This window comes from Pleurodeles waltl, chromosome 12 (genome assembly GCF_031143425.1).
Source record: "Pleurodeles waltl isolate 20211129_DDA chromosome 12, aPleWal1.hap1.20221129, whole genome shotgun sequence".
Lineage (NCBI taxonomy): Eukaryota > Metazoa > Chordata > Amphibia > Caudata > Salamandridae > Pleurodeles > Pleurodeles waltl.
In genome coordinates, this window is record NC_090451.1 from 24,440,988 (window position 1) to 24,456,152 (window position 15,165).

At 47.9% G+C, this 15,165-nt stretch overlaps 1 protein-coding gene across 2 annotated transcripts in view; it reads left to right on the forward strand.

Annotated features, from left to right (window-relative positions):
- MED16 (mediator complex subunit 16) overlaps positions 1 to 15,165 on the forward strand; it is a 326,193-nt gene that overhangs the window by 267,343 nt on the left and 43,685 nt on the right. For both annotated transcript variants that reach the window (XM_069216802.1, XM_069216803.1), the window contains exon 12: positions 14,068 to 14,260. In XM_069216802.1, coding sequence (XP_069072903.1) covers positions 14,068 to 14,260 — 193 coding nt within the window. The remainder of the gene's footprint in view (positions 1 to 14,067; positions 14,261 to 15,165) is intronic.

Consider the following 15,165-nt stretch of genomic DNA (forward strand, 5'->3'; position numbering starts at 1 on the left):
GGAGCAGTCTTTGCGCCAAGACCTTGGCCAGTATTTTGCGCTCGGTATTTAATAATGACAATGGTCTATATGAGGACATATCCTCTTCGGGCTTTCCAGGTTTTATTAACAGGGTCACTAATGCCTGCTTTGTAGTACAGGGAAGGTGACCGGCAGCTAGCAAGGCTTTATATAGCTTTTCGATTTGGGGGACTAGTTTCATACTGTAAGTGGAGTAAAACTCAGTCGGGAGACCATCAGTCCCGGGTGATTTATTATGAGCTAGATTTTTTATGGCCTCTCATATTTCACCCTGCTTTATCTGTGCCGCCAAGGCCTGTCTCTCACTGTAATCAAGCACTGGCAGAGTAACATCATGGAAGAATAATTGAAGCCCCGACTTACTGAGTGGTCGAAGAATAGAATGCAGGTCTGTGTAAAAGAATACCATATTGATATTTCTCTGAGTGTCAACACTGGTCAGTCGAGGGGTAAGTATGTGCAGGATTGGAATAGGAGAGTGTGCGTCTTTTATCATTCATGCCAATAATGTGCCTGCTTTATCTCCTTAACTGTGAGTTTGCTGCCTGTATGATCTGTAATCCACAACGTGCATTTGCTCAAGAAGTTCCGCATACTCTGCCCGGGCCGCCTGCAACATCAGGGCCTGTGGGGTATTGAGTGCAGCATCTGTCTCTAGCTGGCCTAAACTTTCTTCTACGCATGCGAAATCCTTGTTGCTCGAGTGCCAACAGTTTCTCCATTTGTCACACCTCTAATCACCACCTTAAATGGCTCCTACTTCACTAATGAGGAAGAAGCTGTCTCAGCATTTTCTGTGAAGTAGTTAGCTATTACTTTGACTAATTCGTCTTTAGGCACCGCATCTTCCAAGAGTTTTTTGGTTGTAACCGTCACGTAGGGATCGGAGAGGGCATCTTCCCCAAAGACAGCGTCAATTCTAGCGGGTTATGACCAGACAGTGTTTTTTCTAAGTAAGTGGCGTGGGTTATGTGGGTCTGTAGTGTAGTAGTGCACAGTATACTATCAAGTCGGACATGCAAGCCGTGTGGAAAGGAGTAAAATTAATATTCACACATCCCTTCGTTCCTAGCACGCCATATATCAGTTAGTGTCCAACCCTGTATCCAACCATATAGCGCCTCAGCCTGCTTATTTGCCTTGGTGCCTGGCAGTGCGGTGGTTGAGCGGTTGAGGGATGTGTCTAATATTATGTTAGAATTGCCCCCCAGCAACCAGGGCAGGTGTGCCAAGTTTTCCAGGGCAGTAGAAAGATGTGCCCGACAGGTATCTTGTTCAGTGTTGGGGGCATAGAGGCTTCCTAGCACCACAGGCTTTCCATCTAAGTTGCCCCTGAGCAGCACGTACCTGCCATCGTCATCTATTTTAGTTTCTGTCACTTCGAAGGGGACTCCAGAGTGCAGCCATATGGCAGCTCCATGGGCAAATGCAGAATAAGAAGTGTGGAACAATTGACCTCTCCACTTTCTATGTAATTTATCCGCCTCGTGTAGTCAGGTGCGGCTCTTGTAAGTACACTATATGCACTTTGAGGCAGTTTAATTGAGCCAATATTGTCGCTTATGAATAGAGCCTACTCCACGCACATTCCAGGTGATGATATAGTTATGTCTGGACGTCATCGTAGGTCCCTAATGTGCAAGTTCTGGCGGTGACATATATACCAGCTGTGTGTGGTGTGATAAATAAGTAGATGTCCTATGAGTAACATACTAAACATTTCCCACAACAAATTTAAATTCTAGGCTAAGCATAAACTCACTTAGTCTTTCTTTCTTTAGTTTACTTTATTCGGTGCAAAAAGACATAAAATAAATAAATAACATTACAGATTTCACAGTCATAATAAATTTCTAAAAAACTTTGTTAATACATTTTCCGAACACCATAAGCAGCATGTATAAAATTTAGCACAGCCTGGATTATGTCCATATTTCCCAAATCATGTAAGTGGGAGTAAGCAAGTTGGCTAGTTCTAATACTGTTAGACAGAAATAGCGGACGTAAAAAACCTTTTTCTTGGAGCAGTGTATAAAGTGCAGAAAAGCATAAAATGTAATGTGCTTTGGGATGTCTTTCCATCGCAGTGACAAGGAGGAAGGTTCTTAAACCAGGTTCCAGCAACTGGAAATGCTACCAGATAGTGTAAGGTATTTAGGCGTAGTGTTGTGAGTAAAAACCTTTGTCGCTCATGGTTAATGATGGTCAGATACAGCTTTGGTTGAAGTTGTTGTGTCTCATAACTTGTCCATGGTCTCGTTGAACTAGACACTGGGTCCATGTCCTGATTTTTCTGCCAGAATATATCTTTAACCTTCTTAATGTCCTGTCTTGTTAAAGTATCTGGTTTGAGAAAAAAATATCCTAAACCTAATGATAGGAGAGAGAGATAAACATATCTAAGCCAGGGTATATCTAGAAATCGTGACAGGAGAAGACAATCCTGTATCACCTTTCTACATAGAAGCGCTTCAGGCTTAGTCCAGATTTTCACCCATAGTATAAGAGGTTGAAGTTTTATATAGCTAGATATGTATCTTAAACCTACTTCTTTATGGCAGAACTTTACTGGTGTAGATTGGGGGACTGATAGTAGCCTTCTTAGAAATTTATTTTCTATAATCTGGAGCCCTGTACATTCTGCGAGCCCCCAGACCCCAGCTCCAAATGTCGCGGTAGAGAGGCATTTAGAAGTGAAAACAGTCATTTCCTTAACAGGTTTATGCCGGAGATTTCTTGCAAACCTAAAACCAGCTTCAATGGTTTTTTGGAATTGTATTGAGCGTATATTAACTAAAAACTTCCAGTTAAAATCTACATCAATAGGGACCCCCAGATACGTGAAATGTGGGACCTTGAGTATCTCATGACCATCTAAAGTAAATTTTTTCGTTTTTGCTAATTTAGGACCGCACTTCATAACAAATGACTTAGTTCTGTTAATTTTAAGACCAAGGTTCCTCATAAAAGTATTAAAAGCACTCAATAAAATCTGGAGGCCATTTGCTGTCCTTGAGATTAGTACTGCATCATCCGCATATAAAAGTACAGGGATTGGAGAGTTATTGATAACTGCGGAATCTTTCCCTAATTCACAGAGAAATTTCTCCAGCCCATTTATATACAGGACAAAGAGGAAAGGGGCAAGAACACATCCCTGTCTGACCCCTTTTTGTGAGGGGAATTTCTCTGTCACGCCTCCCTCCCGGGAGTAACGGACCCGGGCCTCTGTGCAGGCATGAAGTTTACTAAGTAATATAACTATGTCTTTATCCACGCCCATACCCAGCATTACCTTCCACAATTTCTCCCTACTAACTGTATCAAAGGCGCAGGAGAGATCCATAAATGCTAACTGTATACAGCCCCTTTTAGCTTTAGTATATTTCTGGACTATAAGTGTCAAATTAAGAGTTTGTTCGACTGTGCCCACCCCTGGGCGAAAGCCAAATTGTATTTCTGAGAGGGAGTGAGTATCAGTTGCCCATTCTTCTAGCTTATTTAAAATTACTCGGCCTAAAATTTTGACTGAACTGTCCAGCAAAGAGATTGGGCGATAGCACAAGGGGTCTGCCCTATCTCCCTTCTTGAAAATCGGGACAATGATCGCTTCTTTCCAAGAGTCTACTAGAGGGCCTACCACAGCCGATCTCATGACATTGGTTAGCAGTGGACCCCAGAAATCTGGAAGTGCTTTATATAAGTCAGCAGGAATTCTGTCTGGACCCGGGGCTTTCTCAAATGGACTATCTTGAATTGCTTGTTTGACATCATCCACGCTTATGGTATTACTAAAAGCCAAACTTAGCTGATCATTTCCTGCAGGTTTTGGACAGTTTAGCATTTCTGATTGGATGTTTGTCTCTATGGCGAAAGTTTTTTTGAAGTAGTCAACCCAAGTCTTAGCTGGAATGGCAGTGTCCATGGGCGTCTCATATTTGTTGCTCAATAGTGAAGAGTTAACCACACGCCAGAATGCAGACGTATCTTTGATCTTACTTGCAGCCATCAGTTCCTCCCACGCAGATTCACTTAGTTCAACCTTCCTTTTGGCAAGAACTTCTTTATTGTTTTTCCTGGCAATCTTAATTTTCTTGTAGATCTTTGGGAGATGCATTGATTGTTTTTTTTTAGCTTGCTTAGGGGTGCGGTACATGCGTGGTTAAACCATCTTGGGCCATGGACTTTATTAGCTTGTTGAGGCTGTAGTTTCTCCGCCATATATCTTGTCAGAGAGGAGAATGCACGGATAATTTCATGTGGGGCCTTATTTTCATCCAGAGATGTCATAACGTCTGGCCATTTATTCAAAAATAAATCTCTAAAAAAATTATTACTGTTTATCTTCCCCCCATTTGATTGTAAGCCCTTTTTGGGATGAGAGCTTCATGGCAGGGTGTCGCCTCCCTCTTCTTGATTCACTTTTCAGATCTAAGTTAATCACAATGGACAAGGGATTATGGTCACTAAAACAGGTCGGGGTAACCCTGAATTGTCCTGTAATAGAGGACAATTCTCTCGAGTAAATAATATAATCAATAGTGGTGTGAGTGTCCCCCCCTTACAAATGTTGGTATCCCTCTTATAACGGGTGTGGGAAAGGAAAGAGAATTTACTGTTATCAAAGAATTAAGGGCGTTCCCATACGGGGGGAATGTTTGAAGTGTTGAATGGGATTGTTACTCTCGTCCAGGAGTCCACAGCAGTCAAGGAACTCTGGCTCGCAGAGATGGGCATTAAAATCACCAACCCAAACTATTCTTATGTCCTTTTTACTGGAGACTGTTACCTTATGTATTAAGGTCTCCAGACTACTGACCACGCTAATGTCCGAGTTATCAAAGGTGTTGTTATAGTAGTTGATCAGTAGTATATCGAATGGCTCTTCTAGTTTCAGAGATAGGGCCAGAAAAAAAGGCGATATGCCCACAACACGTGCTACCGTCCCTCCAGCCTCCACAGATAAGAAGATGGCCAGACCGCCCTTAGCTCTACCTGCAGGGGCCTTGGTTGCAGGAACAAAATATGTGGTATAGCCATTAATATGTGGTGATTCTGTGAGCCAGGTCTCCTGACAACAAATAATAAGGTTTCCCATCACTAAATCTATCCAATCAGGGTTTCCAATTTTCGATTTTAGACCTGCAACATTCCAAGAAATAATTCCTAGGGATGTCATACCTTGTATATCAGGTATATCAGGGACTCCTTTGGGTTCTAAGGGGGACTGTGGGAGTGCGTTTGTCTCCAAGGGGCCTTGCAAAGATGGCTCAGTTACTAATGGTCAATCTAACTGCTCTAGTGAGGTCAGGGTCTCATACCTATTAGATAATGTCAAAGCAGTGTGAGGGGGGTTAGAGAAACCAGGATTGCTTGGATTCTGATTCCCAGGGTGGATTGAATCAGGATAGCATGGGTTTAATAACGGAGGGATAAACTTAGTCAGACGTTGGACTCTTATAGGCCCTACAGATGATCTCATAGTTGAGAGGTGGTGATACAAAGCATTAACAGTCCAAGGGGACCTAAAGTTTATTATAATACAGTCTCCAAGTGATGTTTTAGGGGATGAGCCAACCCAAAGTACCCTTCTTACAGTTAGAATGTCCCTATGGAAATCAACCCGCCCTCCCGTGTGTTTTCCTACCCAATGAGTCACCTTATTCAACAGTGACATGTGGGAATCGGGGTGGGTGCTTTCCAATGTAGGGGCATTTTCCAAGATTAAAACATAGGGGGCACATGCCAATGGTATCCTTGGGTAGGCTACCTGAGTACTTATAGTCTCCTGGCCCAGCCGGCCTTCCCGTTTGTTTGTACCCCAGTGATACTGTAAGTTTGTAGGATCCTGTGAAGCCTCTACGTTCAGGGGTTTTTGGGTTGGGTTCTGGGCATGAGATATTCTAAAGTTCTGATGTTGAGGAGTAGGTGGGGCTGGTAAACATTCAGGAATGGAATGAATGTTCTGAGATTCTGCCTTCGATGGTTTAGGTTTTATATTCATTATAGATTCAACCTTCTGCTCGAGAATGGCCACTCTCTCCAGAACTGATGAGCATAACTTTTTAATGTCTCTGAGTTGATCTTCAATTTGCAAAAAACAAGTTTTAAATAAATCCGAATTTTTACAGTCTTTTGGTTGTTTCCCTATAGTTTGTCTTATTTTTTGTGTTTTAGAAAGACATTTGCTCTTGGTCTTCTTAGTTCCTGATGAGGACTCTCCAAAGCCATCTCTATCTACAGGGGATCCCACTAGGTGTATGGGGGTTACTGCCGTATGGGGGGGAATAATTTGGCTGCTTTTTTTTTTGGGTGGACTCTCTGGAGTTATAGGAGTAATTAAATCAATTTCTGTTATTACACAAGGGTTTCTTTTCTTAATCTTACTCGGCCGCGATGTTGCCAGCAGAGTCCTTCCCTCCTCCCCAGCCTTTCCTGCTTTCTCAAGAGACGACTCTAGAGTAGCTTCTACCCTCCCTATCTCTGTCTCAATGGTGCCCATTACAGACGTTAGATAACTTGTTATTAACCTGGGTGGGGGGGCCTCCTGAATGGGTTCCCTACCCCCATTGTCTCCCTTTCGTTTTCCCATTTTGACAGGCTAGTCCCTTTATCCAAAATAGGGCGCCGTATATTTCTTTAATGGATATATCAGACTCAGAACCAAAATTATATTCAGACCCTACTTGGTTCAAATGTCCAGTCACAGCCTTTTGCCATACCGGGTCCCCTGCAGTTGTAGAGTAATAGGCCTGACTTATGCCTTATGCGTAATTCGCCTATGTCAGCCCTTGCGCAAAGCGGGAGCGCGTCCTTCAATTTAGATATCAGTATTCCTTCACAGCGGCACCAAAAACGCACTTCCAGAGGACCCTCTTTTATTTTGGGGAGTTATCACCGACACAGTACCTTCAGGCGGCCATGTATATATGGGTTGTCTGATCCAGACGTCTTTAGATGGATGTCAGGGGGGTGGCCCTGCCCTGCCTCTTCCTGGCAGGACGGGCCCGCCCTTGGCCCGGGCGCGTCCCGCGAGTCGGGAGCGCGACCAATGTTTAAGGGCTCCTGCCCCTCCTCTCCACGCAAGCGCGCTTCCCCACTCACTTAGTCAAACCGGTAATAAACAGGAAACCCTTAAATCACAAAGTAAAACGAGCATTCACTAGTGGGGTAATAGGCTTGGAAGCATTAGGCTCCACAGTAACAATAAACAATTAGTTCAGCGTGAGATTCTGTCCGTAGGCCCCATCCAGGCCTGCCAGACAGTGGTAAAAATGCACACTCCATGGAGGGTAGGGCCAGGGTGATCAATGGAGGGGCCATCTACTCATAGTTCGCAGCAATGTTTCATGGTCAAAGCAGGCTCGGGCTGTGCCAGTATATCACGTATTACATACCGTTGGAGATCGAGGCTCCATATACCGTCACATGCCCCCCCTACAGCTTGAGTCGATTCAGGCTTGCAGGCACCAGCAGTCAGTGCAACACCCCTCCTGGCCCCTCCAGCATCTCACAGTGACTCCCATGTCATAGCTCCTTCAGGGTCATAAAATGTCGGCTGTCTGGGGTGTAATAGATGGGAACAAGGCAACACTCCCTTCTGAGTATGAAACTACAAGTACTATCCGCAGAGGAAGCAAAGCTAATGGGGGGAGAACGGGCTTACCTGTATGGAGTATGCCAATTGTATTGCTGCTTATTGACTCTCCAAGGCCTGTATAAGGGTGGGCCCAGTACTTTCCTGGGGTGGGCAGTGTAGGGACCGACATTCTTTTTGCGGCAGCCGGCATCTCTTTGACTGTAAGGAACTGGAGGACACCTGGTGATTCAAGTAAGGGAAGGTTTGATCTAGCCAGCTTCACGCCATCTCAGGTGTGCCAAAGAAGAGGGTTTTTTGATTATACGTGATCCTCAACCGGTCCAGAAAAAGCAGCACAAAGGGAAGGCCCTCTGCCCGCAGTAGCTGCTTTATAATCTGAAAGGAGGCTTTTCCCCTCTGGTCCGCAAGTGTGTAATCTGGATACAGGGAAATACAGCATTGTCAATAATGAGATGGTCTGCCTCACGCCCGGTGCACAGGAGAGTGTCGCAGTCCCTGTAGTTCAGTATATGAGCCACTATTGAGTGAAGTGGCGCCCCTGACAGAGGCCTCCTAGTTGGGGCTCTGTGTGCTCTCTCTCCACCGTGAAGAAGACCGATAGTCCAGTAGTCGCTATGTTCGGCAGCCATGTCTCCACATTCTGTGTGGCGTCCTGCCCCTCGGTGCCCTCTGGTAGGCTAATTATGCAGATATTGTTGTGGCATGATCTCCCCTCTGCATCTTCCAACCTCTCCTGTAGGGTCTCCACCTGCTTTCGTAATTGATTGATCATGCCCTCATTGTCCTTCCGTCCAGGTATGAGGGCAGCAATGTCCATCTCTGTGGTTTTCACTTGTCCGCCTGATACTCGGATTTCTTTCAAGATGACATCTAGCTTATCCATTGCTGGGTCAGCGAGTGTGGGTGGTATGTAGTCTTCGGACTTGGACACCCTGGAGCTCTCCGAATGTGTTGTTTGCTGGCCATGCTCTTTAGGTTCCTCGTGCTTCCCTTTCGTGCAACCCATAGTTAAATGCGTGTTTGGCCGCCGTGCAACACATTCTCGATACAAGGTATGTTCTCCAGGTGAGAGAGAACTATATAGTTCCACAGATCTTGCTCCTCTGGCCGTCACCAAACTTCAAGCCAATATAGTAGACCTTCGAGACTCAGCAGAAGTCCATCAGGGGTTGAGGGAGGGGAGAACCAGCCCACTAATGCAGTGCCCCACAGGAACCCCCGGACGTGTGACAATCTTGGGGGGAAGGGGGATGTCCACAGCTGGGGCATGCAGCGCAGTTAACCGGTCCTCTCCAGTGTTAGGCCACCTTCAGGTTCGTCTCACCTTGGCATCACACGGGGGCTTGCCCGATCGTAGGTTAGACTCCAGGCACTCCAGGGTCCACTTCCCAGTTTGAGCGACCTCAGAGGCTCCAGCCAGGGAGTCTCAATGTAGGATGGACCACCAGTCCTCCCAGGGCTGCCAGGAGCCTCCCCAGTCGTTCTCACCTCTCTCTCTGTCCAGCGGCAGCCTCAGGCGAGTCACACTGTGGTGTTCTCCCAGGCGCCATCTGGTCTGGCAGCGCAACCAAGACTGGTCACTATATGCTCCCCAGCCTCTCCGCCTCGCCGCCTTCCTCCATTACTCTGCGGCGTCGCTGCACTCTGGTAGCATGGTTAGCTGCCAGGGATTGCCACAGCCGGGCAGGCCCAGCCCGCCATGAGGCGCGGCATGGCGCACTACGTTTGTCCCCTTCCACGTAACGTAGCCAGCTCTGGTCCAAGCCACCAGTAGCCTGCCCCGGCAGCGCTAGTGGTGTGTCCCTCTATGGTGTGGATGACCCCTCCATATGCTGGATAATGTGCGGCTGGTGGGCCCAGATCAGGAGCCCCACGGTTAAACGTGCACCGTCTTTGGTAGTTGGCCACGCCACGCTCTGTGGCACTATTTAAGCTGCTGTCTCCCTTCTCTCATGCTGCTACTTCCCCATTGTGTCACTACTTATGCTGCTGCCTCCCTTCTGTCTCCTACTGCTGCCTCCCCTTTGTATTACCACTTAAGCTGCTGCCTTCCCTCTGCCTCATGCTGCTATCTCCCATTTATATGCCACTACTTATGCTGTCTCCCTTCTGTCTCATGCTGCTACCTCCCCTTTGTATCACTACATATGCTGCTGCCTCCCCTTTGTATCACTACTTATGCTGCTGCCTCCTTTCTCTCATTCTGCTGCCTCCCCTTTGTGTCACTACTTATGCAGCTGCCTCCCTTCTGTCTCATGCTGCTACCTCCCTTTTGTATCACTACTTATGCTGCGGCCTTTCTGTCTCAGGCTGCTTCCTCAACTTTGTACCATTACTTATGCTGCTGCCTCCCCCCTGTCTCCTGCTGCTACCTCCTTGTTCTGTGCCAGTATTTATGCTCCTGCCTCTCCAATGTCTCAGGCTGCTACCTCCCCTTTGTATCACCACTTATGCTGCTGCCTCCCTTCTGTCTCATGCTGCTATCTCCCCTTTGTATCACCAATTATGCTGCTGCCTCCCCTCTGTCTCATACTGCTATCTACCATTTGTATCACACCGTCTGCTACTGCCTCAAGCAGCTACCTCCCCTTTGTATCACCACTTATGCTGCTGCTTCTGTCTCATGCTGCTACCTCCCCTTTGTATCACCACTTATGCTGTTGTCTCCTCTCTCTCATGCTGCTACCTCCCCTTTGTATCACTGCTTACCATCACCAGCCAGGAGTCTGCGCAAATCGCGCATGTCTGCTCCTGGCTGCCTGACCTGAACATGAAGAGTGTCTGTCAGGCTGACCTTTGCTCAGCCTGACAGACACTCTTCATGGGGGGCAAAAGGTGGGGGGCCGGGTAAATGACGGACCGCCACTGGTGGCCAGGTCAGGCAGGTGATGTCACAGCCCCCTCCACACAGGTGGTCACCTTGCAGGTGACCAAGCCCCCTTCCTGGGCTACTTAAAGTCTCCTTCTTGGGTAGGTCCTCAGATTTTAACGTGCAAGATACCAGCCGGTCTACTCTGCATCATTTTCTTCATCTTCTGGCCACTGGAATCTCGACTGGACTCTTCAGAAACCAACTATCTGCAACTTCAGGCACTAATCTGCTTTGCAACATTGGTTCTCCGGCTCCTTCCAGCAACTGCAACATTTCCCAGGCTGTGCATCATCTGATGCCGTTGAGACTCTGGCCCACACCAAAAAGTAAGAAGGAAGCTCCCTTGGAGTGAAAGAGTCACTCCCCTGCATCTGCAGACACCAACTGCAACGACGAGGTGCATGGTTCCTGCATCACAGGTGGTGGTCTGGGGTGGTTCTCTTGGTCCTCTTTGCCAGCTATCCAACTTGGGAGACTGTAAACCCTTACCTCTCCTTGCAGGACAGTACTCCTTGTTTGCTCCAAGGGATCTTCAGGTTTCGTGTAGCCCTAGCCCCCAGCACTTCTTCCTGCCTAGCCCAGTCTCATCTCTGCTGCTCCAGGAACATGGGACTATTCTCCAGTTGTGCTGTGCGGGCCTTCCTGCAACTGCTGTGCCACCTGCCAGTGGGTTGCCTGTGGGGGCTCCCTCCACTTCTTGTGACTCCTGACTGCTGAGAGTCACCCCGGACTCACCTCCTTAGGTTGAGTCCCCTGGGGCTTGCTGGTCCTCTTCAGCCTTGCAACTCTTCTTCCTCTCTTGCATTTGCCAAGGTATATTGGTGGTTCTTCAGCACCAGTGATCCACTGCAACCCAACAGCCAAAGTGGAACACCATCTGCATCAACTCAGGGTTCTTTTGCTCCTGTGCTTCCCAGCTGGTCTTCTTCATCCACCATCGACCTGGTCCTGTATTAACGGAAGGGTGGGTAGTGGCTCCTGCCACCACCGGACACTCCTTCACAAACTGGACTTGATCCCCTTCCATTGCAGGAACTCTTCTGCCAGAATCCACCTTTGGGTTCTTCCAGTCTTGTCTGGGTCTTGCACAATCCTTTTCCAAAGCCTTCCTGTTAGTTTTGGGAAAAACAGGTACTTGGCTCTGCTCTCCTGCTCGCTGGGGGTCGCTCTGGTACTCACCTCTTTGGGTTCCTGGTTCCTCCAGCCCCCCTCTAACGATTCCACATCCTTGGGTAGGGGACTGTCTAGAAGGCTGGCCTGGTGTGTGGTGGGTACCTATGGTACTTACACCTTATACCAGGTCCAGTTCTCCCTTAATAGTATAGTGTAGGAAGATTCCAGGACGAACAAGAGCCCCTGCTAACCTGGATGGAGGTGCAAAAGGAGAACTCCCAGTGAAGAAGAAAAGTCAGCACTGCACCCAAGAGTCCTGGAGGGTGCAAGTGGTGTCCTACATCGGATGGATGATTGCAGTCAGGTTTGCTTCGTCAAAGTCCGCCAAACAAACCTTGGCACACGCAAAGCTCGGGGTTAACAGAAAATGGTGCTGCCCAGGACCAGGAAGGATCGGGTGGACTCTACACAGGAAAGGAATCATAGGGGGACCCTCAGCAACTCAGAGAGCCCACAGAAGACCAGGCAGCACAGGAGTCCCCAGCATGGGGGCAAGAAAGTTGCAAAAGTGGCCCATGCAGCACAATGACAAAGGCTCCCACGCTGCTGGAGAACCACTCAGGAAGCTGTGCGTCGCAGGATAGGGTGCTGGGGGCTGGAGCTACAAGATGCACAAAGGACTTGGAGGAAGGATGCCAACAAGCTTTGGCAGCTGCAAAAGACACAGGGGGGCTATCCTGCGTGGGGAGGCAAGGTCTTACTTGCACCAAAGTGGGGCAGCTGGAAGAGAGGACCGTCGGAACCACTTGAGTCCACCATCCGTGATTCAGGATCCATGCAGCTCAGCAGGAGAGGGGATCCACACAGCCGGTCATCGTCGCAGTTGGTGCCTTCAGAAGCAGGGGAGTGTCTCCTTCACCCCAAGGGAGATTACTTCACTCTTCTGATGCAGGCAGAAGAAGGGCTGTCTTCAGAGGTTGCACGACTTGGAAACAGTTGCAGTTGCTGGCAGGAACTGGCGATACAATGTTGCGGAAGGCGTCTTGCTTCTTTGTTGCAGCTTGTAGAGTTCCTGGAGGGTCCAGATGCAGCTTCTTCAGTGAGAAATCAAAGTGGAGGATGCAGAGGATTCCTGCTGGAGTCTTGTAATCCAAATCTGAGGAACCACCTAAAGGGGTGACCCTAAATTGCCCTGAAAGGGGGGATTGGTCACCTAACCAAGTAAGCACCTATAAGGGGAGGGCTCTGATGTCACCTTCTGGCACTGACCACTCAGATGCTCCCAGAGTTCCCTGCCAACCTTGAATCCAAGATGGCAAAACCCAGGGACCCTCTGGGGGAGCTCTTGAGCATCACCCCTGGGGTAGTGATGGACAGGTGAGTGGTCACTCCCCTTTCTTTTGTCCAGTTTCGTGCCAGAGCAGGGACTGTGGGGTCCCTGAACTGGTGTAGACTGGTTTATGCAAGGAGGGCACCAAATGTGCCCTTCTAAGCATTTCAAGTGGCTTGGGGAGGCTACCCCTCCCAAGCCTGGAAAACCTATTTTCAAAGGGAGAGGGTGTAACACCCCTCTCCCAAATGAAATCATTTGTTCTGCCTTCCTGGGCTTGAGCTTGACTTATAAGGGGGCACCAGTAAGCCAATTGTGGGTGAAATACAGAGTTTTGGGAGAGAGAGCATCAACACTGGGGGCCCCGGTTAGCAGGATCCCAATGAACACAGCCAAGCATACTGCCAGGCGGAAAAAAGGGGTAACCATGCAAAGAAAGAGGGCACTTTCCTACAGACTTTATCTCGCATTGCACTCACTTAGTATATGGTTTGGCCATCCCCTAGGGCCCACACTATTCTCTATAGCTTTTGCCAATGTCTATTGCTTTTTATGCTCTTTACTGATAATGTGTATATATGAGTGTTTACTTACCTCCAGTTCGGGGAACCTTCTAATAGTATTCTAGTGTTTGTGTTACCATTATAAAGTACCTTTATTTTTGTAACACTGTGTGGTTCTTTCATGCATGATAGTGCTGTGTGATTATAGTGGTATTGCACAAACTTTGCATGTCACCTAGATAAGTCTTGGCTGCTCCCCCACAGCTATTGCTAGAGAGCCCTGGCTTCCTAGACACGGACTACACTTAAATAAGAGGGGTTACCTGGACCTGGATTAAGGTGACAACACTATAGGTGCCCTCCGCACACCAGGTCAGCTTTTTACGCTGCAGTCTCCCTTCTGCATGTCATGCTGCCATCTCTCTTCTATGATTGCTACATGTCATGCTGCAATTTGCATACTCCATGCTACGTGTCATTCTCCTGTCACCCTACTCGGTCGCATGTCATGCTGCTGTCTCTTTTCTCCATGCCGCATGTCATGTTGCTGCTTCATGTCTTTGTACTACGCACATGTGGTCTGTTTTCTGTCATGTCTTATGCTGCTGCCTTCTTTGTCTGCCCACAGGGATCCCTGATGCGACCTGGTAGCAGTTTCTTGCGGGACGGCCCTTCGCTGGGCATGCTGCGTGAGCTGATGGTGGTCATTCGCATCTGGGGTCTTTTGAAGCCCAGCTGTCTGCCCATCTATATGGCTACCTCAGACACCCAAGACAGCCTTTCACTGCTCTTCCGCCTACTTACCAAACTGTGGCTGTGCGGTAAGTCTCTGCAAGTCGTGTTTTGAAGCTGTTAAACTCACATCTTTCCCTGGCAGTGTATTGACAAGAAAGTGCCTTGTAGATGATTGATCCTGTCTTCTTTTGTAATGACAGATAATATAAGTGGCCTTAAGATACCATTGACATACCTTCAGCACAATGTGACACCCTGATTCATCTTGTCACCTGTGTGATTCTTAATGGTCTGTTGGGAGAAACAGTGGAACACACATGGTTCCTCCTGTGGCCTCCGTGATGCTGTGCTGCATGATCTGTTAGGAGCACTCACAGTAACAATCCTTTTTTTCTGTTGTGGCCTCTATGATGCTGCATGAACTATTGGGAGCCACATAGTAGCATTCCTGGTTCCTATCATGGCCTGCATGATGCTAGTCATGTTGGGAGCACATAGAACGACCTCTGGTTCCTGTCATGGCCTCTGTGAAGCTGAATGATCCAGTGGGAGCACACAGTAATGCCCCTAGTTTCCTTGTGACCTTTGTGATGCTGCATGATCCAATGAAAGCACACAATAGTTCTTATGTGGCCTCTGTGATGCTTCATGATTTGATCGAGCACTCAGTAACACCCCTGGTTTCTCTTGTGGTCTTGGTAATGCTGCATGCCCTGTTGAGAGCACACAGTAACACACCTGGGTCCCGTTGTGGCTTCTGATGCTACTAGATGTGTGGGGAGCACACGATCTGTAGGGCGTCCACAGTACCACCCCTCTAACCTCTCATGAATTGTGAGGATTAATTTACATACCTCCAGCACTCTCAAACCCAAGGTGATCTCTTGGGAGATCTCTCTTGATACTCATAAGCACTGAATAGTCCTGTTTATGTGCGGGACCCAAGAGCAGTTCTTTCAGTGACACCTTTTTCTAGTATCTTCGTCGTACT